The 27,496-nt window shown below is 48.2% G+C and overlaps 1 protein-coding gene across 5 annotated transcripts in view; it reads left to right on the top strand.

Moving 5' to 3' along the window:
• GAS7 (growth arrest specific 7) overlaps positions 1 to 27,496 on the top strand; it is a 210,140-nt gene that overhangs the window by 104,372 nt on the left and 78,272 nt on the right. For 3 of the 5 annotated variants that reach the window (XM_027516624.1, XM_027516623.1, XM_027516627.1), the window contains exon 2: positions 23,532 to 23,652. In XM_027516624.1, coding sequence (XP_027372425.1) covers positions 23,532 to 23,652 — 121 coding nt within the window. Of the gene's footprint in view, positions 1 to 9,737; positions 9,909 to 17,710; positions 17,862 to 23,531; positions 23,653 to 27,496 lie in introns of those variants that run through there. The other 2 variants (XM_027516625.1, XM_027516626.1) reach the window with 2 other exon arrangements.

Genomic DNA, 27,496 nt, shown 5'->3' with positions numbered 1-27,496 from the left:
CATTAACTCGTAATGGAATAAGTTAAAGCGTTTTTTTAAATGCACTTAAAATGAATATGCTCATTATAGAAAACTTGGAAAATGCAGAAATAAGAAAAAATAGTTAGCATTCTTTTCTGTTTTTTTTCTTTGCTGTGCATATTTGTCTACATAATTGGGATCATATGGTACATCTAACATTGTATATGCTGATTTTGGGGGGAAAGGCACTATTTACGACTACATCTTTAAAGAAGAATTTTTAATTTTTAAAATTAACTCTAAATTTTGAACGTGATGAAATAAATTGCAACAGCCAGAGGAATCCCGCAAAACAAAGACAGCCTTTGTAACATTTTCATGTGTTTCCTTTGTGCTCTGCTTGGAGTTGGGGGGAGTGTTATTTTCCGTGGTTGAGATCATGCTGCATACTCTCATTTCTAAAACTGGAACCACTCAGAGAAGATGATATAAAAGAGGGTTTTGATGGCGGAAAACATTGGCTATTGAGGGGTTTATGAGTCTTTCCTGTTTAAGGGTGTGGAGGAAGATTTGGTTCATTCAGTGTGAGTTTTGAATGTGCAGAAGATCATAACCCAAGTTCTTTGGCAGAGAAAGTGGCCCCTGTGATGTTCCCACATCACTTGGACCGTGGTAGATGAAGAAACAATGACTTGTTGTTGGGTGTGTCTCCCAGCGCAGCATCCACAAAGCTTCAGTAGCTGCTCCCCCCAGCCATCGGCTTGTGCTTGGACAGAAAAGGTGGCATCAGTTACTGATGTGCCCCACATGTGGCCAGAGGCTTCGTCTGTACTGGCCGTAAAGGATGTTGCAGGAGAAACGTGTATCATAGTTCCAGGGTGGGAGGAAAGCTGCAGAGGAGGACCAAGGGAAATACTCGGTACCAAACCCTGCAGCTGGACAGTCCCCCAGACTGCACAGTTTGCTGGATTTCTGAGTTGAGGGTCGGTGCACTAAGGAAAGGAGAAGGCAGTGGCACCCCACTTCAGTACTCTTGCCTGGAAAATCCCATGGACAGAGGAGCTTGGTAGGCTGCAGTCCATGGGGTCACTAAGAGTCAGACACGACTGAGTGACTTCACTTTCATTTTTCACTTTCACGCATTGGAGAAGGAAATGGCAACCCATTCCATTGTTCTTGCCTGGAGAATCCCAGGGACCGGGGAGCCTGGTGGGCTGCCGTCTATGGGGTCGCACAGGGTTGGACACGACTGAAGCGACTTAGCAGCAGCAGCAGCACTAAGGAATGCATCTAGGAGATTTCCCTGGTGATCCAGTGGTTAAGACTTCGCCTTCCAATGCAGAAGTGGAAGTTTGATCCCTGGTCAGGGAGCTGGGATCCCACGTGCCTCGTGGCCAAAAAGCCAAGGCATGAAACAGAAGAAGTGTTCTAACAAATTCAACAGACTTCAAAAATGGTCCACATTAAAAAAAAAAAAAAGGCATTTATATGGTTATTCCCCTGGCAGCATCTTCTTAATTTTGATTTCTCTCTCAATGTCTGGAGAGTAAGTGGGTGGTGTCTTCAACTTGCATGTCTACAGGAACATTCCTGTTCCTTTCATGACAAATATTAATATAACTCAGCTGGATATGTACATCTTGAATGTCTTAACTTTTTGGACAGAAACTCACATTTACAGCTCAGTCTTTTCCATCACTCAACAAATGTTTATTAGACACCCACAGGGATGAACAAAACCATGGTGATGCCCATTAAACTTTGACCTCAGTGGGATATGTTTTCTAGCACTTTCAGATGGTCCACGCCAGGCCCTGATGAGCTGTGAGCGAAATAAAGCCTTCCCCACATGGAGCTTTTTATTCTAGTGGGAAGTGTTCTCTGTTAGTAGGAGCAGAGGAAAAGTCTGGAGAAGGACTGATTTCCTGATAGCATTTTTCTTGTGCTTGTTGGTGTGCATGATTTTTGTCATTGATTGTTGATTTTCATATATTTGTTCTGGTCTTTTCTAGTGGAATACTACTTAAACCTACACTGATTCATTATATCCTTGCTTTCTGTGCTTTTCAGTTTTGGGTGATCCTTTTAAGTTTACTTTGCACTTTACTGATTTAATATTTTTATTTATCCACAGCTGCTCATGTGGCTTTAAATGAGCAGTTTTCATATAATCGTTTCCTCATCCCTTTTCTTCGTTACGTCATCCTTTCTGTTTTGCCTGTTTTTTTCCATTACAGTTTTTCTGTTCCTCTCTAAGGGGTCACAGCTTCTTACATTCTAGCAGTTTCCTGCCATTTTAAATTACTTTTTGAATTACTTTCCGAGATGTGCTCTTCCTTTGAGCCTTTGGGATGGTGTTTCCTCACTCATTTCCCATGTGTTTCCCCTCCGTTTAAACTTTCTTAACAAGGCAGGATCTATGTAGACTCTGCGTTATACCAACAGAGTATATAGATCATCTGTCACAGGCTTTGGCACTCTGTAAACTTGGGGGAAGGTGGAATCCCTTTTCACGTTTGCTCAGCTGCAGGTTCAGTGGTGTACTTATATCTCCCAGTCCGGTCCTTGTTTGCAGATTGGCCGTCACCTGCTGCATTGTCTTGTACTGCCTGGTTCTCTGCTCTTCCGAATGGGTGGAGGGCATGATAAACCCATCCTGGCCCCATCCCCGCGCACTGCTGCCAGGGCACCCTCCAGACTTGACCTGTGGGATCCAGACTTCTCCCAATAACCAACATCCCTCCCAGGCCCCTGCACCTGCCTGCACTACCTGCTGGCTCATTTTCTGGGCATCTCTGTGCTGAAACGGGTGGTGGAGAAGGAGGAGCAGCCCTCAGGCTGCTTCTGAGCCACAGGGGCTGGCTGTTCAGTGCTCAAGTGGGTGCAGATCCTGTGTATCACATCAGGACCCCAGAATGATGAGGGTGCCAAGTGCATCTCAGATTAGACACAGACCAGTGAAGGTGTAAAGGGCTGTTTCCCCTTTCACAATTAGTCTGTGCTTTGTAAGATTTTCTCCATTCACTCCACTGGCCTTAAAGGTTGTTGTTGTTCAGCCACTAAGGTGAGGTCAGGTGTCAGATATCTGACTCTTTGCAACCCCATGAACTGCAGCACACCAGGTTTCCCGGTTCTTCACTATCTCCCGGACTTTGTTCAAACTCATGTCTGTTGAGTTGATGATGCCATCCATCCATCTCATCCTCACTCTTCTTCTCCTGCCCTCAATCTTTCCCAGCATCTGGGTCTTTTCTAATGAGTCAGCTCTTCGCATCAGGTGGCCAAAGTATTGGAGCTTCAGCTTCAGCATCAGTCCTTCTAGTGAATATTCAGTGAAATTTCCTTTAGGATTGACTGGTTTGATCTCCTTGCAGACCAAGGGACTCTCAAGAGTCTTCTCCAACACCACAGTTTGAAGACATCATTTCTTCGGCACTCAGCCTTCATGGTCCAACTCTCACATCTGTACATGACTACTGGAAAGCCCATAACTTTGACTATACAGACCTTTGTCAGAAAAGCGATGTCTCTGCTTTTTAATACACTGTCTAGGTTTGTCATAGCTTTTCTTCCAAGGAGCAAGCATCTTAAAGGTTCTGGAGGATTTTTTCCTTGGATTCCGATTGCCACTATTTTTGGATTTTTCATAGCTTGGGTGGGTTTTATCTTTTCTTCTTATTGCCACTTTAGCCCAAGGTTGACAGAGGTGTTCACGGGGCTCCTGCCAATGCCCCTTCCCACAGGAAGTCCCCTGCATCCCTCTACTGTCCTCTTGGTCCTCCCTGTGGTGATTCAGGCCCACACCAGGGCCCTCATTCCTGCAGTTGTGGTTATGTGGTCACTGAAGAATTCCAGTTTGGTTTTCTGGGATTCAAAAAAGAACCTCCTAAACCACTGCCTGGATGCTGTGTACTAGTTTTACACATCGCCTGAGAGTATGTTTCTCCAACTGGCTGAGTTTACAACTAAGGATATACAAAATGATCTTAGATGATGATCATTTCTTATCTCCTAAGAAAACTTAGGAGATAAGTTTTTAAGCTCCACTGATTTCGCTGTGTAATATAAAAAAGAATCCAAACCCAATCAAATCCATGGTTTTTAGATATTATTGCTTTGGGCCAGGCTAAATTGAGGTTCCATGTAAGTCTGTAAAAAAGCAGTTAAGGAGGGACTTCCATGGCGGTCCAGTGTCTAAGAATCCACCCTCCAGTGCAGGGGACCAGGGTTCGATTCTTGGTCAGGGGAACGAAGATCCCACTTGGCTGTAACTACTGAGCCCGCACGATCTAGAGCCCGTCCTCCACAATAAGAGAAGCCTGCAATGAAGACTCTGCAGGCAAAACACCACCACCCACCAATTAAGTAAATCATAGTGTAGCTGATGCATGATGATGGAAAAGATTTGATAGCAGAATGTGAGTGACTGAGGTTCGGGAGATGCTGAGTGGGGGATCCCATAGTTCTAGAACTGGATCTGTTAGGAGGCCTTTTAGACAAATCAGGTGCCATTTCTGATTATGTCCACGTGATCTGGGGACTCCTTTATGATGGGGACACATCTCCCTTATGAGGGGCCTTGGACCCCACCATGTTGAATGCAAGGAACTGGCTGCCAATCACTTCACAGGAGCCACCGTGTGGCCAGGTAGGCTGGGCTGGCCACTGTCTACATTCAGCCACATCCTCTTTCTTGCTTTCTTCTGAGCGACATCTCTCTGAATGTTCCCTCGCTTCCCTGTGCATCCTCAGGCTCACTGATGCCTTGTGTGCCCGTGTTCAGATTTCCATACCCACCTTACTTCCATATTCCTCTTTCTGAGATTAGCAGGGGAAGTAGCCTCTCTGTAGTCAGCAAGCACTTTTTTCATTATCTCACATGGACACTTAACTCCACATTTCTTCTTAAGATCCTCTCCACATCATTTCCTGTGACTCTGATTCTCAGAACCTGCATCCGTTCATTCCCCGTCATGTAGCCCCTGCATGTGAGGCATTGGGCTGGTTTGGAGGGGAAACAGATTAAGACCTGGGTTTTTCCCTTCACCTTTAAGAATCCTGAGAGAAGCCCATGGAGATGGAGGGCATGGAGGTGGGATGGATGCATTCTTCTGCGACTTGAACGCGACACCCCCTTCTCCCGCCCCGGTAGGTTCCCCTGTGCATCCTTTCTGCATGAACTCAGCGTTGACCTGGAGCAGCAGCGCCCAGTCTTTTTGGCACAGAGTTTCCTGGAAGACAATTTTTCCACAGACTTGAGTAAGGAATGGTTTGGGCATGATTCAAGTGCATTACGTTTATTTTGCACTTCACTTCTATTATTATTACATTGGCTCTACCTCAAATCATCAGGCTTTAGATCCTGGAGATTGGGGACCCCTGACCTTTAGGATTTCACCATCTCCATGCAGGTGCTCCAGTTCCATGTGCTAGACTCACCGCGGCTGCCCAGTGATCACTTTGAACTTGGACGTGTCAACAACAGACTCCACCACAACCCCCCAGATGGCTCTTAAGGGCTGGATCACAGTGCGACTGGTTCTAGCTTCCCTTGCTCCCTTTGGAGTCGACTTTTACTATTGCTCCTTCTCCTGACGTCTCATCAGTTACCAAAACTTATTCTACTTCTTACTCAGTGTCTTCCTGCTCTGATCAAGCCCTTCTTTTCATCCCTGCTGTCCAGCAAAGTCTGTATCTTCTGAGGAGCCGCCCCTCCGCCTCCCAGATGAAAGTGCTCTGCCCTCCTCTGGATTCTGAAAGATCCTATTGTTCACCAGCTTATCAGTTGGCGCTCCTTACAGACTCCTCTGTATGGTTCTTCTTTTTTTTTTTTTTTTAACACTTGTGTTTGTCTGTGGCTTATTAACCTTCCAAATTTTTAGAAGTCAGTTCCTACATATAATACTTGCCCGCATCATCCACAGCATTCAGGAAGGTGTCATTAGTAACTTGATTACTTATGAGCTTGATTAGTTATTAGTTCGGAGAAGGCAATGGCAGCCCACTCCAGTCCTCTTGCCTGGAGAATCCCAGGGACGGGGGAGCCTGGTGGGCTGCCATCTATGGTGTTGCACAGAGTCGGACACGACTGAAGCGACTTAGCAGCAGTAGTAGTTATTAGTTGCTTGATGGATCAGGTAGCCAAGGGGCTGCATATGGGGTGGGTGTGTCTTTGAGACCCTGTACTGTAGAGACTCCACAGGCTGGTGAATAATTTCTCCCTTCATCACTCTGAAGCATTTAGAAAAAGTGAGTCATCACCATCCCCAGATGTTCTTTCTTATTAATTATCATTACAAGACAACATAATTTGTCCAACGGGGGTCCCTCAGCAAACGTGGCCTATTTTGGTTGACAGCGTTCAACTTGACTGAAAAAAAGAATAATTACAGGAGGGTTGGTTGCATCTAACTCCATTCAACTTGGGGAAAACGAAGCTTGGTGGAAATGATTGTGGGTCTTTTTGCTTTTGGATTATGGGGCTCCATAGGTAGAGACATACTTATTTTCAGGGACCAGAAGGAAATGAACAATTTGTGCTTTTTCACAGCCAACTGTACTGGTAGAGGACTATTCGTAAAGCAAAAGAAATATGACTTCTGGATTGAATGCTAGGATAACCCCAAACAGGAAACCTATTAGAATGTGTATATGAGTAAATGTTAACTTGGGTGATTCCTAAAGACCAAAATCTCTGCAGAACTTTTATTTCTACTCTATCTAGTTCAGGTCAGAGCAGATCAACCTCCTGGATTATAATGGTCCAGAAGGGCCCCTTGCCTCTGGCTGGAGAACCACCTTGATGGTGATTTCTGTGTTGCCTACAGCAAGGCATTATTGTCTGTGGTTGTATCAGCTTGTCTTTGTGGTGCAAGGTCAGAGCCACATCGGGGCTGAATGGCCTGAAAAGGGTCCCCTCTTTGCTGTTATAAAAACAAGAAGTCGTGGGCTGTAAAAGCTTCCATTGCCATTTTAATCCCAGAAAACCAGAGGGCTGGCACTTGCCTGGTGGTCCAGTGGCTAAGAATCCACCTTCCAACGTAGGGGGGCCCAGGTTCGATCCCTGATCAGAGAACTAGATCCCAGATGCTGCAACGAGGAGTTTGCATGCTGCAACTAAAGATCCTGCATATTGCAATGAAGATCGAAGATCCCGAATGCCGAAACTAAGTCCTGGTATACTGGAGGGGGTTGCCATGCCTTCCTCCAGGGGATCTTCCCATCCCAGGGATGAACCCAGGTCTCCCGCAATGCAGGCAAATTCTTTACCATCTGAGCCACCAGGGAAGCTCAGCCAAATAAATAAATACATGCATTTAAAAAAATCAACCCCAGAGGGCTTGAAGGTAAGGGTCTTGGCTGTCTAGGTGCAAATGAAGTTTGCTCTCATCTTCTCCTGGGTGGGAGCCCATTTCCAGGAGCAGAGAAGGACCTTGCTTTGTATTTCAGGGCATGGCTGGTCCCACAGCTCAAGGTGTAGGTTTGCGCCTGGTCTTCCCTCCCAGCCACAGAAAGGAGATAATCCAGCAGCCAAGGGAGGACCCTCACCTCTGGATATGTGCTCACTTCTTTTAGTGGCTGGTTTGGGACCATTTTACATATGTAGATATAGCCCATATCTAGACTGCGTGCATGCATGTGCTCAGTAGTGTCCGACTGTTTGTGACCCCATGGGCTGTAGCCCGCCAGGATCCTCTGTCTAGGGGATGCTCCAGGCAAGAATACTGGAGTGGGCTGCCATTTCCTTCTCCAGGGGAATCTTCCTGTCCCAGGGATTGAACACTGGTCTCCCACATTGCAGGCAGATTCTTTACCATCTGAGCCACCAGGGAAGCCCAACAGGTGTTATCTCATTGTGGTTTGAATTTGCATTTCCCTGTTTCCCTAATGACTAGAGACATGAATGTCGTTTCACTCACTTATTGGCCATTTGTGTATCTTCTTTAGAGAGATATGCTTGTAAAATCGGGTTGTTTGTTTTTTGTTGTTGAGTCTAAACCTTTTGTGTCCAGGGAAGCTGTAGCGCGGACTCCTTCAGCCCCTGCTGATAGTAACAACATCAACAGTAATAACTCACATCTCCCCCGCACTGTGCTAAGTATTTACATGGATTCTCTTCCCCTTTGAATCCTCACAACAACCTTTTGGGAGAGGTACTCTCTCTCTTTTACAGTTGAAGGAACCAAAGCTTAGAGGTCTTGCCCTGTGTGTCTCAGCTAGTAAGCAGTGAACCAGAAAAGACATGACCTTGATCAGACTGTGTCCCTAGTCAATAGTACTGATGTCCCAGCCCCAACCAAGGGTGGGCATTGAAACCTCCTGCTTAGACACTTCATTCATGTGTTTGAGAGAAGAAGTGATGATTTACAGGAAACCACTCAGTTCTTTTTTTCCATTGAGTCAGCTCTTCGCATGAGGCGGCCAAAGTATTGGAGTTTCGGCCTCAGCATCAGTCCCTCCAGTGAACACCCAGGACTGGTCTCCTTTAGGATGGACTGGTTGGATCTCCTTGCAGTCCAAGGGACTCTCAAGAGTCTTCTCCAACACCACAGTTCAAAAGCATCAATTCTTCTGTGCTCAGCTTTCTTTATAGTCCAACTCTCACATCCATACATGACCACTGAAAAAACCATAGACTTCACTAGACGGACCTTTGTTGGCAAAGTAATATCTCTGCTTTTTAATATGCTGTCTAGGTTGGTCGGGATTGGGGGCAGGAGGAGAAGGGGATGACAGAGGATGAGATGGCTGGATGGCATCGCTAACTCGATGCACATGAGTTTGGGTGAACTCTGGGAGTTGGTGGTGGACAGGGAGGCCTGGCGTGCTGCGATTCATGGGGTCTCAAAGAGTTGGACACGACTGAGCGACTGAACTGATATGAACTGACCCAGTCCTTGGGACCTCAGTCCCTCCGGAAAACCATATTTACTTCGATGTCAAGAATCAGTTTCTGAAATCCCTAAGATTTGCATCTGAAAGCGAACCCAGAAAGGCAGGGCACTTGTAAGTGCTAAACCTTCAGCTGTTCCAAAAAGCTTTGTAAGTGGAGTGACAGGGAAGATTCACCAAGGTGCCAAGTCCTTGCCAAACTCATGTCATTGTTGGAGACAGTGTTGCTCTCGGAGTCCAGTCCTTTCTTCACATGAAACCAACAGATCTCTGGTCCCCAGGCTGTTTTCGTCTGAGATGCCTGGCATCGCCTCCTCTTTTATCCTCTGTCTGTCCAGGTTTGGTAGTGTCAAGGGCAGAGTGAAGGCAGAGGACCCTCGTCTTGTTTCTCTGGGAGCTGTAGCTTTTCAGCCCTGGACGGGTGTAATACTATGGTTCTTTGGGAGGGCATTCTCCATCCTTTTTACGTTGGTTTTTATCTGGCCTTGGGTTTGCACAGCTGGGGCCGGAGCCGGGGCCAGAGCCGTGACTTCGGTTTGGGAAGAAGTTGGCGGAACATTCCCTTGCAGGGCCTGGGCAGACCCAGGGAGTCCCGCCTAAAATACAGTGGACAAAGGAGCTCTTGTCCACAGGCCTGGGGGTGGGAGGCAACTGGTCAGTGACACAGGCTTGGCCATTGTGTGTCCTGACCTCAGCCAACTTTTTTTTTAGCTGAGAAAGGGGAAAAAGAGAGAGTGCAAAAAAAAGAAGAAAGCAAGCAAGCCTCCAGACCCTTTGCATCTGGAAAGTCCAGAATGCATCGTTAATTTCCTCACAAGCGCTGGAGCAGATTTGGAAGGAACTGTGCAATGTAGTGGGTTCTTTGTGAAAGAACAGCAGTGTGAAAAGCCACAGGAACATCCTCCGGGCTGCTCGGAGCCCTGACCCTGGGGTAGCTGCCCGCCTGGGCCTCATTTCCTGCATAGGGGGCCCATGGTGAGGAAGCTGGCAGCCCGGAGACCTCACACAGGATCCTGAGTTAGCAGCCCCCAGAGAAGATGAGCTCGCCTCCGATGGTAAGACTCGATCCCTCTCACCTGCCAGTGTGTCAGCAGCTGGCTTTTCTGTGCATGTTTCTGGGATGAGTTCGTCATTGCAGAGAGGCAGTTCTGAGAACTCTCTGAAATACAGGCTCCCAAATGCTGAGTTTACAAGTCTGGAGTGTCAGGGGCACCTTTCATGGGTCTGAGGCCAGAGTGATGGGGGGAAGGGAAGGTATGGGCTGATGTTTGAGAAAGCTGGGAAGGAGGGGGAAAAGACGGAAAAGGGAATGTTTGTTGGGGGAAAGGAAGTCTTGCCTCCATCTTGCTACCTGGGAAGGCAGTTTAGTTCAGTGTGACGGAGAAACAGTGTGATGACGTGAGTTTTTCTATGATGGGGATTAGAGTTCAGGTCTTGCCTCCATTGCCTAACTTCTCCCACATCCTGGTTTCTGCCCACCCCCCAACCCCCTACTCCATGACCCAGCTCCAGCTGGGACAGTGGGCAATAAAAGTCCATTAAAGGATACAGGTCCCCAGAAGGTAGTTGGGTGTCTGCCCATTTAAGCCAGTGTTGACACTAGGGTTCCAGGTTGGGCTCGTTGCTTCTGTCCAGCTTGGTGGCCGCTGCAGTGACCGCCCTAAAGATGATGGATGTTCCTCCAGTACTTTCTACCCCCCTGACTGGGTCAGAACCAGCATCTCTGATTTTGGCATGACTTCTGATAGGGTCTTGCACCTGTAAGGAGGAGGAGAGATGATGCTAGTTGGCCTCTGACTGGTCATGTGACCTGGTTTCAAAAGTGCATCTGAATTGCCCCAGGACCTTCGCAATGGAGAGCCTGGCTCTAGGGTGGGGCCCAGGACCCTGTGTCTCTAACCAACTCGCAGAGGACTCCCCAGCTGTTGGCTGAGGGACCACACTTGGAGAAGGACCGTTGTAAAGAACCCAGACACTGTCAGTCCAGGGCCGACAGTTACCGTCACTCAGGACCTGGCTGCAGAGCGCTGGGCGGGTCTGGTCATGTCTGTGGGTGGCAGCAGGGAGGTTTACAGGGAAGAAGGGATTAGCAAGGAGATGAACACTGAAGGGCATTCAGGGAGCGGGGAGGAGCCCGGTAAAGCTCTTGGCAAGAGAACGAGGTGTGTGGGGCACCAGCCATTGGCAGGTTACAGAGTGAGTGGTGAGCAGAGGCCACTGTCTGCCGGCAGGTTCAGAACTGTTTTTCCAGAGCCTGCCTTGGGTGTGGGGCGAATTCTAACTTCTGATGTCTAGAATCTCAGGACACCAGGTGGATGTCTGGTTTTAGGCAAAACAGAGAGCAACCATGTGTGGCTGTAAGAGTGACAGGGAAGGGGCGGACATGGGCCATCAGGACATAACTCACTAGAATGTCCCACGGTGAGAGGCAGAATCACTGAACTCTGAGGCAGTGAGGCACAAGCGCAGGTGTTTGAGGTTAAGGCAGCGTTCCAGGCTCTCATACCTCTGAATCCCATGTCTACCCTTGAACATGACTTTTTTCCCTCCTACAAATATGGCACATCCCTCAAAGAGTTACACTAACATCTAGGATCGTTGAGCATCAGGCTGTATATTTTAAGCGGAAACAAACTCAGCCCTGGAGACCATCTTGTCCAACTTCCGTATTCTTGAAATGAGGAAATTCCGTACCAGCAGAGATGAAGTATGTTGCTCAAGATCTCACAGCAAGACAGTGGCCGTGCTGGGTCCATATTCTATTCACGATGCCCCGAGAGCGGTGGTAGACTCCAAACCTCAACAGCCATGTCCTCGGATGTCCCACTTGTCTAGTTTCATAGGCACCAGGAGCTGAGGCTCCAGAAATGGCAGCTGACTTGGGTTGGTTGGAATCACACCCCTTCTGACTCACAGTAACAGTCGCAGCCCCTCTTAGCCTTAATCTCCCTCTGGTGCTCATGGTTCTGAGCCCATTAGGAATCACCAGGAACAAGTTCACAGAGTTGGAAGTCTTTGATTGAAATCATTGGGAGCACACGTGGTTGGCACTGCAGAGTAACTGGAATTCGTCCCTACGGGGAGAAGATTGGTCACCCCAGGTTCCTTTTGGTCCCTGTGGTCCTGAGAGCAGCATCCATGAAGCTGGATCATCTGGATCTCGGCCACAGACAGAGCATCAGAGACCCTCACCTTTGTGCCCTGGTGAGCTCTACTCTGCCTCCCTTTTAGACAGCACTAACTCTCCCGGAGGAAGCCCGCTTTTGCCCCAGAGCAGCTGTGGGCAGCAACTGTGTCACCTGTCTTTGAAGCTCCTTTTCTGGCAGGCAGGCTGCTTTTCATGAGGTTCCCAAGCCTCTGACTGCCCGGACTAGCGACTTTCAACTCCCTGACTTACTTCTGAGCTTCTAAAATACATTTTGAACAGAACAGAATGCTTGGGAAACTCGATTATGGGGTTTTCTTCAGAGTCTTAACAACTTATAAGAGTGCCAGGAACGGCATAAAGTATTTTAGGGTTTTGCACCTTAATACTGAAGGAAGGCTATATTTCTTTTTCTCCTTTATTTTTTCCCTTTCCAATACCAAGTGTTGGCAAAATTCTCTTTTTCCCAGGTTTTTTACTTTGAGAAGGGAAACTGGACTTGGCATCATCTAGAAGGGCCTTCACCCTACTAGGAGCTCCCTAGGGAGGGTGTTGCATGTGGATGAGCCTCAAATGTCCTGCAAAAGTACCTTCTAGAATGGGATAATTGATGTCATTATAAAGTAGTATAGAAAATCTGGGATTTTTTTTTTTGCCTTCCCCCCCAACCCCGGATCTTCTTCTAGGATGCATTTTGAGATCCTTTACAACTATGTCATTCAGTTCCTAAGTCGTGTCCAACTCTTTGCAACCCCATGGATTGCAGCCACACTTCCCTCTCCTCCACTATCTCCCAGAGTTTGCTCAAAGTCACGTCCGTTGAGTTGATGATGCTATCCAACCATCTCATCTAAGGGAAGTGTTAAACTTTACCCCAACTCCTTCCTCTGAAACATAGAGACATTACAGCCACGAAAAGGCTAGAACAGTGACCTGTGGCAGAAAAAGGAGAATTCCGGGTTCAGTCTCCCCACAGAGGTTTCAGGTATATTGCCCACAATTCAGTTATCCAACTGCTGCGGTTCAGTCACTAAGTTGTGTCTGACTCTTTGCGACCTGGTAGACTGCAGCCTGCCAGGCTCCTCTGTCTGTGGGATTTCCCAGGCAAGAATACTGGAGTGGGTTGCCATTTCCTTCTCCAGGGAATCTTCCCCACCCAGAGATCAAACTCACATCTCTTGTGTCTCCTGCTAGGCAGGAAGATTCTTTACCACTGAGTCCCCTGGGAAGTTTAGGCATAAATTTTTATTTTAAAGAATTTTTTTTTAATGTGGATGGTTTTAAAAGTCTTTATTGAATTTGTTACAATATTGCTTCTGTTTTGTGTTGTTGATTTTTTTTTTTTTGCCCCCCCCCCCCACGAGGCATTTGGGATCTTCCTTCCAATCAGGCATCAAACCCCTACTCCCTGCATTGGAAGGTGAAGTCTTAACCACTGGACCACCATGGAAGTCCTAGGCATAAATTTAATGATTTCCAATTGCTGTTAATCACTTCACTGTTCTCTTTCCCACCAATCCCTAGTCTGCAAGAATGAAGCAGTAGTTCTAGATCAAAGGAGTTTCAGATCTCTGCCTCTGGAGCCCAAAGGAGTTTGGGGGGAAATTGTGCATAAAAAGGGGGGGAGGGGAGTTTCATGAACATTTATGTTCCTCTTCAGGAGGTTTCTGCCATCTCTCTTGTTTATGTGGTGGAGGCTTTTGCAAGTTCGCGCCAGTCATTTAAATGCCTTGAGATTTCCCTCATGGCAGTTTTGGCCTCTGTTATGAAAGATGCTCCTTGGGGTGTAGAACCCCAGTGTTTGAGGGCTCATAACCCCTGGTTTCACAGATGAAGAGAAAGAAGTCCAGGGAGGCAAAGGGGACCACGTGAATTACAGCTCGTTGCCTGGGAACGCAGCCTCTCTAAGCCTGGACCCCTGTGTTTTCTGCTGATGCTCCCAAAGTGGAGGTAGGATCTCAGAACAGCCCCTGCTATTTTTAATCTGTCAGCGGAGGGGTGGGAGGAAGGGAGCCGACATTCTCAACAGCCCATCAGGAAGCTGAGTTTGAATAAAATGTCTCTGTGAATCACAAGCTGGGGAGCAGAATCACTTGGGTTTTTCCTGCTCAGAAGTTAGAACCGGCTGCCGGGAGCTCACCACCTTGTCCTTTAGAGCGCGGAAACATCAGGATGAGACACACCTGAGACATGAGACAGGCGTTAGGGGTTCCCCAAGCCCCTCCAGACTCCAAGGAGGGGATACAACTGTGGCTTCTGTCTTACTCCTGGAGCATTCTCCATACTGCAGGAGCACCCACAGGAACCCCCATCCCCCTTCTCCCCACCATGTGGCCCTCAGCATGGCCACAAGGACTCTGGTTTCCTGCTCCTAAACTCGTCTGTAAGCAGCAAGAGGGATTGTGATATTCAGTGGCACGTTGATGCTGTTCAGTCAATGTGGAGATTCTCCCAGGAGACTCTGAGGAGTGAGCCCCTCTCAAATCCCAGCCATACTGGATGGTGCCCCAGGAAAAGTACCAGCCGCTCAGAATTCCCCATCTCTTTCATTGTCTTTTCTAAAACCCTGTTAATTGACTCTTCTGGTTTATATCTGTGTGGAAGGTGCAACAATAATGTCTTTCCTCCAGGGTCGGTGAAGTGGGGCTCATGTAAGAATGTGTGCAGGGCTGGTACAGAAGCCACTTCCAACACTATCCGTTCCTTCTTACTCTCTACTGCTTGGCCCCCGGACACTGCAAGGCCATGAAGTGGCCTCTGAACCTGGAGGGTTCATTCATCCAATTCATTCTCATAATTTGTGGTATTGCTTGCAAAGCTTTTCATCCATCCTTGCCCTGCTGGAGACCCCATGGTTTCCAGTTGAGCAAGTTTTCCTGTGAGAGTTGACTTCCTGTACCCTTGCATGGGCTACATTGTAATTGTGTTCATCAAAATTCCTGGTTCACCAGATCACTCCCTTCCTTTTCAGGGTCAGAAAATACAGAGTTGATTGTTCTGTGTCCTCTGCCTATTCAGTCCTAAGAAACATGCCCAGTGAATTGATGGGCCCCCAGGGAGGCACTGGGTGGAGGGTGGGGTGGGGGCTTGCTGATGGATATTCAGAGTTCCCGGGACCCTCACTAAGTCTTCAGGAGACAGTCTGCAATGCTCAAAGTAGTTCAGCCTCCGGGCCCAGGGCTGGCAGCTTTGTGGGTGCCGGGAGAGAGCCCCCATGGCACTGATGTTCACTTCTCAGAGCGGTACCAGTCTCACCCACGGTGTGAGGCTTCCTCTAGCAGCATGGTGGATGGAGAACAGTGGCAGGTTCAGTGGGGGGATTGTGGAAGGTAGCTGATGCAGACAAGGAGTTGGAGTGCACCTTTTAAGCACTTGATTGGTAAACATCCTGAGCCTTTATTGGTAGAGCGATGTATTTTGAGCGATTCCGTTCGTGAAAGGCAAAGTGACATAGTGAGGGACATGTGACATAGTGGCCACATAGAATGGCCTCAGCATCTTCTGCATAACGATCCACAGGTGTCTTTGGAATCGTGGTCACAGAGGAGCTGAGGGCCACTTTATTTATGCTCCTTTACTGGAGACACCCTCCTCCTCCTCCTCCCACTTAAAGGGTTGTAGGACTTTATCCTTTCGTTGCTGTGTAAATGTGTTGTTAGACGGTGTCGGCTTGTTGTTGGGCTTTGAAATCCCATTTTGCCTGGAGCAGTACAGGACCTTCCTGTGTGTCTTCTTTGAGCTGAGGAAAGTTTTCCCCCAACCCCAGAAATCTTTGTTTATAGTTTCTTTTCTGTTTTGGCTTTTGTTCTAGCTTCTTCCTCGGGAATACCTAGCACCTTGGCCTGCTCTTCTGTTGATTCCGTTTTCATGTTTTCCCATTTCCTTTTGCATTCCGGGAGGGAAAAAAAAATCTTCAGTTTGTTTTGTCCATAACTGATTCTTTTTTTTTTTTCCCTTTTTGCAATACTGATTTTATATTCTGTTGCAACCAGTGTGGCTGTTCCTTCTGTCACTATCTTTTAATTTTCCGTACAGTTTTGAGCACATTCTGTCCCTTTTTTATATCACTTTTTAAAACAAATTTGCCTTTTCTTCATTAGTTTGTTCTCTCCTTATGACTTTTGTAGCATAAATGCTGTACATTCCTGCCTTCTTTTGTGGTCACTCAATGGTTTCCTGGAATTTTTCTTCTGGAGATCAGATGAGCTCATGAGTAGAAATTTGTGCTGCTCCTGAGGCTTCCGGATGCTGTTCCTCAGTTTATTTCCTACACTTGAAAAAACACTGTATTATCTGGTCTCCCCACCTCCCTGTACTTGAACAGTCTGTTCAGTCAGATCCATGAAGAGCTGGGATGTGTTCATGGGTGTGTGTGTGTGTGCATGCGCGTGTGCACGCATGCATGTGCATGCTCAGTCATGTCCCAATCTTTGTGACCCCGTTGACTATAGCCTGCCAGGCTCCTCTGGAGTGGGTTGGCATTCCTTTCTCTAGAGGATCTTCCCAACTCGGGATTTGAACCCAGATCTCTTGCATCTCCTGCATTGGCAGGTGGATTCTTTACCACTGGCACATACATTGCTTGGACTGCTGTTCTCTACTTGTTTAGTGAGAAAGCCTCTCAAATCTGTTTGAAGCCTAGTTTCTGTTACAGTTCCCAGTTTCCGTTCATTTATCTGTCCATCCATCCATCCAATATTCTGAATGCTGAGCTTAGAGTAAAGGTAAGAACAAGATGGACGTGGCCTTGCCTTCCTGAATGTTTCTTTCTTGTGTGGCCTCTCTTCTGCTTCCACCTGTTTCCCCTCTGCCGCCTCCTTCTCCACCACCTCTTCTGCCTCTTCCTCCTCCTCCCCTTCACTCTGGCCAGGTCTCCAAATCTCTAACCCCTAGAAGATCCACTCGAAGACCATGAACATGCTGTCAACATCCATCCTCTTCCCACCAGCCTATAAAAGTACTGTGAGGACTACACTTCCCAGAATGCCCTGTGCTGTTGTCATGGGTCCCCCTTTCCTCCCCAGTTAGTGTCTGTGAGTTGCTCTCCATGGACAGAAAGGCTGCCAGAGCCAGAGAGAGCAATACTTTCACCTGTGAGATAGAGGCAAGGTGCCAAGAATTCTCGTAGACACAGCCTGTGGGCTGGCGGCAGCAGTGTGGAAGGCGGGGCCCCACTTCATGCCTGGTTTCTTAACCCATAGCCAAAGATGCTCTTTCCTTGGGTAGCCGTTCCCAGCTTTGTGTGGGGCTCTCTCCACCCTGAACACATGTCAGCAGAAGGCGTGGGCTGGACTTGAGTCTCTAGTCTCTGGCCCGACCAGGTCTTGGTCCTCTTGGTGGCTCCTTTGCAGCCCTGTCTCTAATTGGTTGGCCCATGTTGAGTGACAGTAGAGGCCGCTCTGGGCCGTTGGGTTCAGGACTGCTCTGGGCGCACCTGTAACAAAGTGGTTCCCGGGACCTGTGGCTCCCAGGCACCCCTGGCCATGTCTCGGCTGCCCCCAGGTGTCCCAGCTGGCCGTGTGGTTGAGAAAGGAGAACTTGCTGCAGAGTTCTTTGTGGAGAAGCCTTCAGGCAGTGCCAATCACAGCTCTGGGCTCATTAGCAGTCATTGCCATGGCAACAGGACTGCCAGAAAGTGGCTCGTTAGGCTGACAACTTCAGCACTGTTATATATAGATCTGGGTGTAGGGGGGTGGGGGCTCCTGGATATGCCTTTCTTTAGCTCTTCTATTGCTTCTGGGTTTGGGGTGTGATAAGACGTGGAATGGGGGGACCTTAAACCCGTCTGATCCGACTACAAAATCGAGTGTCTGACGACCACCCGTTACCACCAGTGAGGACCATCTGCTCACATCTGTGGAAGGTAAGAGCAAGATGCTCCTGCAAGTCTCCTGAAGGGCGAGGAGTCCCGGGTTGAACTTGAGGCTACCGGGAGCTGAGTGTTGGGGTTTGTACTGCCTGGAGGCTGCAGAGGGAGACTGGGTCTCTCTTAAAATAGTCTCTCTGAAGGGTCTGGGCTAGGGGCTAGGAGTCTTTTCTTTCATACATAGCCAGGAAGCCAAACACTGTCTTTTTATAAATTGTTAATTTTCTGTTCCCAGTTTTGATTTAAGAAGTGATCGTTTCTCTCCATCACTCCCTCTCAGGAAAGCTGCAGACCCTCTCTTCTGAGTTCACTGAGCATGAGACTTAAGGATAACATGTTAAAAGGTAGCTTCCCAGGCTCAAGGTTGATTTGAAGTCAGGACTCCAGCATCTGTACTTTAACCCACATCCCAGGTGATGGATGGGGTGTCTTAGGGACCACACTTTGAGAAACACTGCTGTAGCGGGGATTTGTTTTTAATCTCTGGGTGACTTCCCTTTGTTCACCTGCTCTTCTGCCCCTCTCCCCGTCCCACCCCAAGGGGGAATCAGTAGCCATTACTAAGAGGAAAATTTTCTTCTGTTGTGTTGTTCTAAGTAAGGAGACAAGGAAGTCAGCCCACAGACGGGGAACGTGACTGCTTGCACGTGGGTGGTGATATTTCTGCACATCTCCTGGGGAGGCATATGTTCGTTTGGAGACCGTGAGACAGGCAGGAGGATCAGGCTGGGGTGCCGTCCTCCTCGGGTGGGATCTGGAATGTCAGGTGGTCCAGGCGAAGATTCGAAGCTGATCACAGACAGCTGGGGAGAGATGGGCTGAGGGTAGCCAGGATCTGAGTTACTGGATGGAAATCTCTCGAATAAAGCTGATACTGTAAAGTTTGGTTTCACCAGTTAATTAGCTGTGCAGCTTTGGGTGAGATATTAAACTCTCTGAGTCTCGGATTCCTCCTTTTAAAATGGGGGAAGAAAATGGCATCTCTGCAGCAGGCTTGTGGTGATGATTGAAGATGAGTGTGTGAGGCACCTGGCTCAGTCCTTGGTGCAAGCAGTGGAAGTCATTATAGGTGATTGCTGGTGGGGTCCGAGCCCAGATGTTTCTTGAGGACCTTCTAGACTGGGCTTCTGAAGTCGTCTGGAACCTCTGCATGTTCCATAGGAAATAGGATGAGTGAGTAGGTAGACACGTGTCTTCATTTGAAGGGTGGGGGGCAGAAGAGCCAGAATTTGCTTTAGATTCTCAGAGGATGGGCTGTCATATACCGTTGAGCAGGTTCTATACTGAACAAGGGGGCCCAGGTTGGGAGGAGGTGAGGTCAAGGGAGGCCAAACCCAGCCTTGCACTCGGGGCCAGCCCATCTGGAGAAGAGGCGGTATTTCCTGATTCCCACAAAGCTGTGCTGTGCATGAGGTTAAGAATTTCTGAGTTGGAGGAAACTGGTCTCATCTCCCCTGATTCCCACTTCTTCTGACCATCTTCATTGTAGGTGTGGCCCCCAACCTCACCCTTCACCCCTGCTTCTAGTTCCTATTCCCATGGGAAAGAGCTGCTGAAATGGAAGGGGAGAAGCCACAGGACTAGGGAAGGGAAGGGAAGGATTTAAGTTGGAAGGAAACTAATTAGAAGTATAGGTTTGGCAGAGACCTTAATTACTGGGTAGTTCCTCATGCTGAATCCTCTTGATTGCTCTGGGGAAGCTTTCCCAGGAGGCCTGGCCCTCTGCAACCACAAGAAGATAATGGTGGTTTGGGCCACTTAAATGACGGCCTGCAGGTGGCAAGGCCAACTCTGTGTGTGTGCGTGTGTGTTAAAATACACCTGTACCTGTGTGCGTGCGTTCGACTCTCTGCAACCCTGTGGTCCATAGCCCACCAAGCTCCTCTGTCCATGGAGTTCTCCAGGCAAGAATACTGGGGTGGGTTGCCATGCCCTCCTCCTGGGGATCTTCCCCACCAAGGGATCAAACCTGTGTCTCTTGCATTGGCGGGCGGGTTCTTTACCACTAGCGCCACCTGAATAAAGCACAGGGAGCTCAGCTGGGTGCTCTGTGATGACCTAGAGGGGTGGGCTTGGGATGGCCCAGAGGGAGGAGATGTATGTATACATACAGCTGATTCACTTCGGTGTACAGCAGAAACTAACACAACACTGCAATGCAAGTATACTCCAATTAAAAGAAAAAAATACACCTAACATAAAAGTTATCATCAGTGACACATACACATTCTCAGTTTTGTGCAACCATCACCACTGTCTATTCCAGAACATTCTCATCATGCCCAAAAAGGAGTCCCTGTACCTGTTTTCCCCTCCCCGCAACCCCCTGACAACCAGTCATCTGTTTTCTATCTCTAAGGATTTTTCTATTCTGGATGTTTCATTGAAATAGGATCATACAGTATGTGGCCTTTTGTGGCTAGCTTATTTCACATGGCATCATTTCAAGGTTCGTCTGTGTTGTCATGTATATCAATACTTTATTCCTTTGGATGACCAAATCTTCCTTTTTATGGATACACATGGGCTTCCCTGGTGGCTCAGATGGTAAAGAATCTGCCTGCGGTGCAGGAGACCCAGGTTCAGTCCCTGGGTCAGTAAGATCCCCTGGAGAAGGGAATGGCAACCCACTCCAATATTCTTGCCTGGAGAATCCCATGAACAGAGGGGAATTTGTCGGTCTGTTCATCAGTTGACAGATACTTGGGTTGTTTCTACCAGTCGTCGATTGTAGATGCTGCTGCTGTGAATGTGTATACAAGTCTGTGTTTGAGCGCTGTTTTCAGTTCTCTTGATATACCCAGTTGTCCACACATCTTTGATTCCTGACTTACTTTAAACCAGCTAACAGGAGGGACTTCTCTCTGGAAGAAGGGAGACAACAAGGGAACTGTGCCTGCCTTGTGGGTGGGAGGTGGAAGCAGAACACAGCCAGATGGCGTGCGGAGCGGGGCCCCGTGGCCATGTTAGAGGGGAGGTGGAGACCATCTTTGCCATGTTGGCCCAGGTGCCCCCGTCCCCTCTTTCAGCACCCCTACCTTCTGGGCTCAGCATCCAGGAGACCTCTCCAGGTACCTTCCAGAGGGCCCTGCATCTCCTGGATGGGGGCAACCTCAGAGCGGTCATGGCCCCTCCTTGGTCATCAGTGTCTTCAGATGGAAACTCGGGCTTCTTCTGACCCTACAGAGTTAGGCGAGTTCACTAGTCCTTCTAAAGAGAACAGCACCACGCAGCTGTGGAGACAGGACAGGCATCACTGATGCTGTTTCACAGGTGGGACCCAGAGGCACGAAGGTCCAGTTCACTCACCCCACCAGCCCAGCGCAGGAGAGGTCGTCTCACCAGAGTGTGAGAGTCAGTGTCTTAACCCGCCAGCCTCCCCTGCAGGTCTGTGTTTGCCTTTTAAGTTGAGCAGTCCTAGAAATAAAAACTTCAGGGAAGTGACTGTGAATGGTGACATTCCATCTGCGGTGACGGTGGGGCAGAGGCCAGGTACGTGCCCCTGAACTTCACATTGTAGGAGGCAGAGGCTCTGTGAAGCTTGGTCTTGCTCAGCCTTGAATGGCTCCCCTTTCCTCTGGGAACCCCCATTTATTGAACACAGCAGGTGACAGGTACTGTCCTTGGTGGCTAGTGTGTTATTAATTTCCACGGTGTCTTCCACAACCGGGCTAATATCGCCACCCTCCTTTTCACAGATGTGGCAACAGACAGCTGGTTGAGTCATTTCCCCAGGTCACGTGGCTGCTAAGAGGCTGAGTCAGGATGGTGAGCCAGAGACCAGAGGACTGGTTTTCACTGTGCTTCTGGGTCTGTCTCTCCTCTGCAATGTATTTCTGATGACATCCATTTCTGATACCTCTTAAAAATCTCTCATTATTTTACCAGGTTATTTAGACAAGCTTCAATCCGGCCTTTCTTCATGGATTCTATAAGTTACTTTGGGTCAAGCAGAAGCAACCTGGTTCTAGAAGGTTTCTCTCTTGGGACTTCCCTTGTGGTCTGGTTTTCAAGACTCCGTGCTTTCAATGCAGCGGGGGTGGGTTCAATCCCTGGTCAGGGAACTAAGATCCCGCATGCTGCGTGGTGTGGCCCCCCCACAAAAGAACGTTTCTCTCCTCAGCCAACCCTCTGACCCTCCTCTGTTTTACTCCCACCTCCACTCAGCCAACATGCCCATCTCCTGCAGGAGGGATATTTTATACACAAAACACAATACTCATCATAGGGTTTGCATGTGTTTTTACCACTTTCCAATCTGGGAGGGGCTGAAGCAGTGTCTGGACACCCAGGTAAACATGCAAAGCTGTGTGCTTGGGCTCAGTGGACATTTTCTGCTGAGGAGGAGGCCTCCTGGCTGCTGTCTAGCCCTGGGAAGTTCTTCTAGAAGCCAGTCTTCTGCAGAGTCAGAGGTGCTGTGAGTTAACAGGTGTGGGAGTCGGAAGCCATTAGGGCATAGGGGAAGGCTTTTAATTAAACTGTGAACATTTGTAATGAAACATACACCACCACTCCACGGAGGGACACAGGGAGGCTGTGTTTACCCCAAGTCCCAAGAGCAACTACAATTGATCCCATCCCGCTGAGGGTGTGCAGGGCACCGCAGGAAGCAGAAGCATGAGACTTTGCAGCTTCAGAGAAGCTGAGAGCAGTCTGGGAAATGAGTGTCTCTACTGCTCAATTTCAATCTCTTATTTTCCCAAACAGTGGTCATCAGTGACCAGAACCTGCCTCTTCTGGTATGGCTGGAGGATTCTGAGGGCACTTAAAAGCTGATGAGTTTTAATATTTCTGAACAGGATCCAGCTTTGCTGAGAAATTCACCACACCTCTCCTCGTGTGGCTGGAATTCTGATTTTAGTCAACTTACTTTCTTCACAAGGAATAGCAATTGTCTGAGAGGCTAACTTGAGCCCTCTTTTCTTATTTTTCAATGTTCTTTATTTAGGTCACAACTTTTTTGTTGTGTGTGTGTATTAACAAAAATTTAGATGCGAGAGATAAGCAAAAAGAAAAGAATAAAAAATTCCTCATAATCCCACCACTACAAATCACCTCTGTTTAGCCTTTGTGTCTTTATCTTGTTTTTCTGTTGTGTACTTTTTCTCTGACCTTATTTATTTATTTTTAAAGAAAAGTACTGTCACGCTTAGTTAAAAGAATTAAACCACACATCAGTGCATACTGTGGAAAGGAAGAAGCCAGTTTCACCTCAGCTTCCCAGTTCTCTCTGCCATTTAGACATTTGACTAGAAAAAAACCAACTATTTGGTGGTCCTGGAGAGTTTCAGATTCCAGTGACCCCCCACCCCCCACCCCCTCAGGCAGGTGCAGCATCCCTGTGAGTGGTTTCCTAGGGGCCCAGGAGAGAAACCCCAGCCATGTTCATTGAGCACATCTCCACCCCCCATCCTATGGGGGGAGCTGTCCCTTCTGTGGTGGTTCTGAAAATCTAAGTGCTTTTCACCCGTCATTGCTCAGGCAACCTCCATAATCACACCTGTAGCCTGTTACCTCCCCCAGGGAGGCCTGTAGGCCACCACACCACCCCCAACCCCAACCAGCGTCGAGCCATTCTAGGGAGACTTCATCTGCCTCTCACTTCCCGGTTGAGAGACAGCTGCAAAAATGCCACACGTGTGTGACCTTCTCTTTCCTCCTCCACAGAAGCCTGGAATGGTCCCCCCTCCGCCGGGAGAGGAAAGCCAGACTGTTGTCCTTCCACCGGGCTGGCAAAGCTACTTGTCCCCTCAGGGCCGGCGCTACTATGTCAACACGGCCACCAATGGTGAGTCCTGCTCCGGGCAGCGTCTTACAGCAGCCCCCGGGGTCCTGTCCGTCTGGAGGGGCACCTCTCTCCTCCACCTCCTGTGCTTTAGAGCTTTCCTTCGAACTCTCCCTCAGAGGCTGCCAGGATATCTTTCCTTCCCCCAGGCCTGGGTGGCAGGAGGTTGAACCAGGGTGGGGAAGCCTGTCCTTCAAGGTTGGGGTCATCTTTGTAACCTGGCATCTTTGTGGAACCCAACCTCATGGTCTGGGACCATATTTTCCAAGCTGGGATCTTGTAAGGATCTGTAGTCCACAGCTGGTTTAAATCAAATCAAACAGGTTAAGCCACTGCATGATTTCTGGGAGCTTGGAATGTGCTGATTGATACCCAAACGGGTTACAAGAGTGGGGTTTTCCTGTGATTTCAACACAGCATGGCTCTCTTCCCTGAAGTATCTCACTTGCTGGTGTTTCTTAGGATGTTCTTTGGGAAAGGCTGGGGCTACTTATGGGTTTATTCTAACCAGTAAGAGAGGTCCACATGCATTTCCGAGTTGAGTCAAGATCACTTCTCTTTGTCCCAGTAATTGTGGGCATCCTGAGCCTTCAGAATGACTCCAGGATCCCAGCTCATTGCCGTAGAGTGACCTGCAAGAAGGGTCATAGAAGGAGAAGCGGTAGGAGCCATATAACAAGGTGGGCAGAGTGATGTGTAGGTTGTCATCTTGGACCAGACAGAGCAAAGCCAGCCATCAGCTCTGTCTCTTAACCCCAGGGCAGTTGCTATAAGAAAACAGAGAGGATGGAAACCCAGAAAATGAGATTTGGTGGGAATCTGTGCCAAGGCAGAATGTGAAATCTTACCTGAATGCACCTGTTGACACCTCACTTCCCTCATCTGTGCCTACCTGACTACAGCCACCTCCTCCCACCTGACGGGGCCATGGATATGGTTTATGTTAATGAACCTGCAGTCGGGACCTGGTGAGAGAAGAGCCAGCTGCTGTTTTAAGGGAGCAACAGAGAAAGCAGCTGAAAACTGCCACTTGGGGTGGTTGGTTTGTTTACATCTCCTGGCAACTCGGCCTTCCGCTCAAGGGGGTGTTCTAGTTGAAGACTTAACCGGGGTTTCTAGAAAAAAGGAAGTGGAACTCCTTCTGACCATGCTAATCAGAAAGAGTCTTCCTCAAAATAAACATGTGAGCCGCTTTGTACTGTTATCAGATTATCAGACTTTGAAGTTTCGGAGGAGAGTGTGTTTATGTGCAGTTCCCCATCTGTAAAATACAGAAATTGAGCCATATGACCCTGAGATCATCAAGAATTTGGCTCCATCCTTGTCCTGAATTAGCTCCTGTTGCAAAGGAGCAGAGGGGTAGAAGTAGCTTTCTCAAAATCTCAACTCATTTTTAAAAAACAACCGTGTAACAAACAGTCCACTGCTGATATACGCTCTCCTTCATTCAACTAGCCCTCTCTTTATTAGGGGGATAGTTAGGTCGCATTTTACCAGGCAGGGCAGACAGCTTTTTTCTGAAGCCCAGATGTCATGCCACTGGGTCCTGGAAGATAGTGGTCACAAGAGATGCTAGACCAGGGGTCAAACTCTTTTTCTCTGATAGTCCAGGTGGTAGATATTTTAGGCTCTGAGGCCCATGGGGTCAATGTCACAGCTACTCGACTCCACCATTGTCATGTGAAAGCAGCCATGCTGCTGCTAAGTCGCTTTAGTCGTGTCTGACTCTGTGCGACCCCATAGATGGCAGCCCACCAGGCTCCGCTGTCCCTGGGATTCTCCAGGCAAGAACACTGGAGTGGGTTGCCATTTCCTTCTTCGATGCATGAAAGAGAAAAGTGAAGGTGAAGTCGCTCAGTCATGTCCGACTCTTAGCGACCCCACGGACTGCAGCCTACCAGGCTCCTCCATCCATGGATTTTCCAGGCAGAGTATTGGAGTGGAATGCCATTGCCTTCTCCAGAAAGCAGCCATAGATGATGGTAAACCCATAGGGGCAGCTGTGTTCTGATAAAACTTTACTTAGACCCTGAAATGTGAATTTTCAATAGCTTGCATGTCATGAAATAGGCTCCTTTTTTCAACCATTTAAAAATATAAACACTGATCTTGGCTAAGGAGTTTCCAAGCTGTATGATGACATAACATGTATTGGTCCACAGGCCAAACTGGCAGGTGACACCTCTCTGGGCTCTCTGTCATTCCCAGTAGGACCTGCCCTGCTCACCCCTCCCCATTCTCTCCCAAATGCTCACAGTAATCCAATAATTACATTTATTATGTACATATTACATGTCAAAATGTGTTAAATTAGCCGTAAGTAATTTTATTTAATCTACTCAACAATTCAGGAAAACAGGGGCTTTCAATAGGGACAATTTTGTTCCCCAGAGAGCAAGTCTGGAAAGAATTTTGATTGTTCCAACTGGGAAATGTCCTGGCATCCAGTGAGTAGAGGCCAGGGATGCTGAAAAACCTCCTGCAATATACATGCAAGTTTTATTCATTCATTGTTTAATTCATTTTCATTTGTGTGGTTGATTGAATTGTTCATGCAACAAGCATGTTTTGGGCCTCACATATGGTCCAAGCAGAGTGTTGGATGCTGGGATATAAGAATAAAAAACAGCCTTGACTCTCAAAATGCTAATCTTCTTATAGTAGTAACAGATTTTATTTAATTTATTTTTATTTTTTGGCTGTGCAACTTGCAGGATCTTAATTCCCTGACTGGGGGCTTGAACCTGGGCCCTGGCAGTGAAAGCCCCGAGTTCCCTGGACTGCCAGGGAATTCCCAGAAGCAGATTTTAAATGAATCGAAATTTAATTACAATTGTGAGAAGGGTTGTGAAGGAGAGAAGTCCATGGTGTTTTGAGAGCATGTCCCTTAGAGACCCTGGGAAGTCAGGGGAAGCTTCCTGGAGGAGGAGGTACCCTTCAGCCGAGATGGGAAGCATGATGACAACATTAGCCATGTTTGGAGGGATCGTGCAGACCCTCAGGGTCATGTTAAAAGTTGTACTCTTTAGTTTTAAGGGACTGGGAAGACCAGATGTCTTTCTAATTCTCTCTGGGACCTCAGTCCTGTTTTGTCTGGCTTTTGGACTGCTTGGTAAAGTTTTGAATCTGACCCCCTTTTCTGCAGGAAGGTACTGAAAGCAGCCTCTCGGTCTTCTCACACCTACGTTCATCTGACCCCCTGACTCCTGGAGGCATTTGTGTCTCCTCACCACCAAACGGGCTGCACCCACCTTTCTGCCCCAACTCTTGGATCTCTGCCGGCATGTTACTCAGGCCAGAGCCAGGCACCACTGCCAGGGAAGCAGAGCCCCTGTGCTCAGCCGCCACGAGCCATTTCCCTCTTCTTCCTGTCTGTCTTCCTTTGCTCCAAGCTCTCCTAGTCCCTGTAATCCCTAATCACTTCTTTCCCAGGGGGTGCTGGGGTACAATAGACATGCTGTCCCTGTTTTTACACCACATACAAATGTAAGGAGTTTAAAGCCCAATTTACATTTGTATTGCCTTGCTCTGGCTAATCTGCTTATTTTCAAATCCATTTAGGATTTTTCTGCCTGGGAATTGTCCCAGGGCCGGCTGCTGTGCTATGCTGGGCTATGGGGTTGCAAAATCAGAGCAGAGGCCGTCTTTGCCTTCAAAGATGGAAGGTCTGATGAAGGCAGAGAAACCGGAAACCAATAATGTTGCGGGTGTTAGCGTGGAAATCTGGGGGCTCATTGAAGGGGGCCACCAGCTTTATCTGGGCATCAGACCAGTCTTTGAAAGGACAACGCTACTTGACTTAGGTGTTCCTAGCTGTGGTGTCAGCCGGGGGAGGCTGATGTGTTGG

Source organism: Bos indicus x Bos taurus, chromosome 19 (assembly GCF_003369695.1).
Source record: "Bos indicus x Bos taurus breed Angus x Brahman F1 hybrid chromosome 19, Bos_hybrid_MaternalHap_v2.0, whole genome shotgun sequence".
Lineage (NCBI taxonomy): Eukaryota > Metazoa > Chordata > Mammalia > Artiodactyla > Bovidae > Bos > Bos indicus x Bos taurus.
Note: the sequence above shows the minus strand (reverse complement) of the source record. Positions and strands in the feature narration are given on the sequence as shown.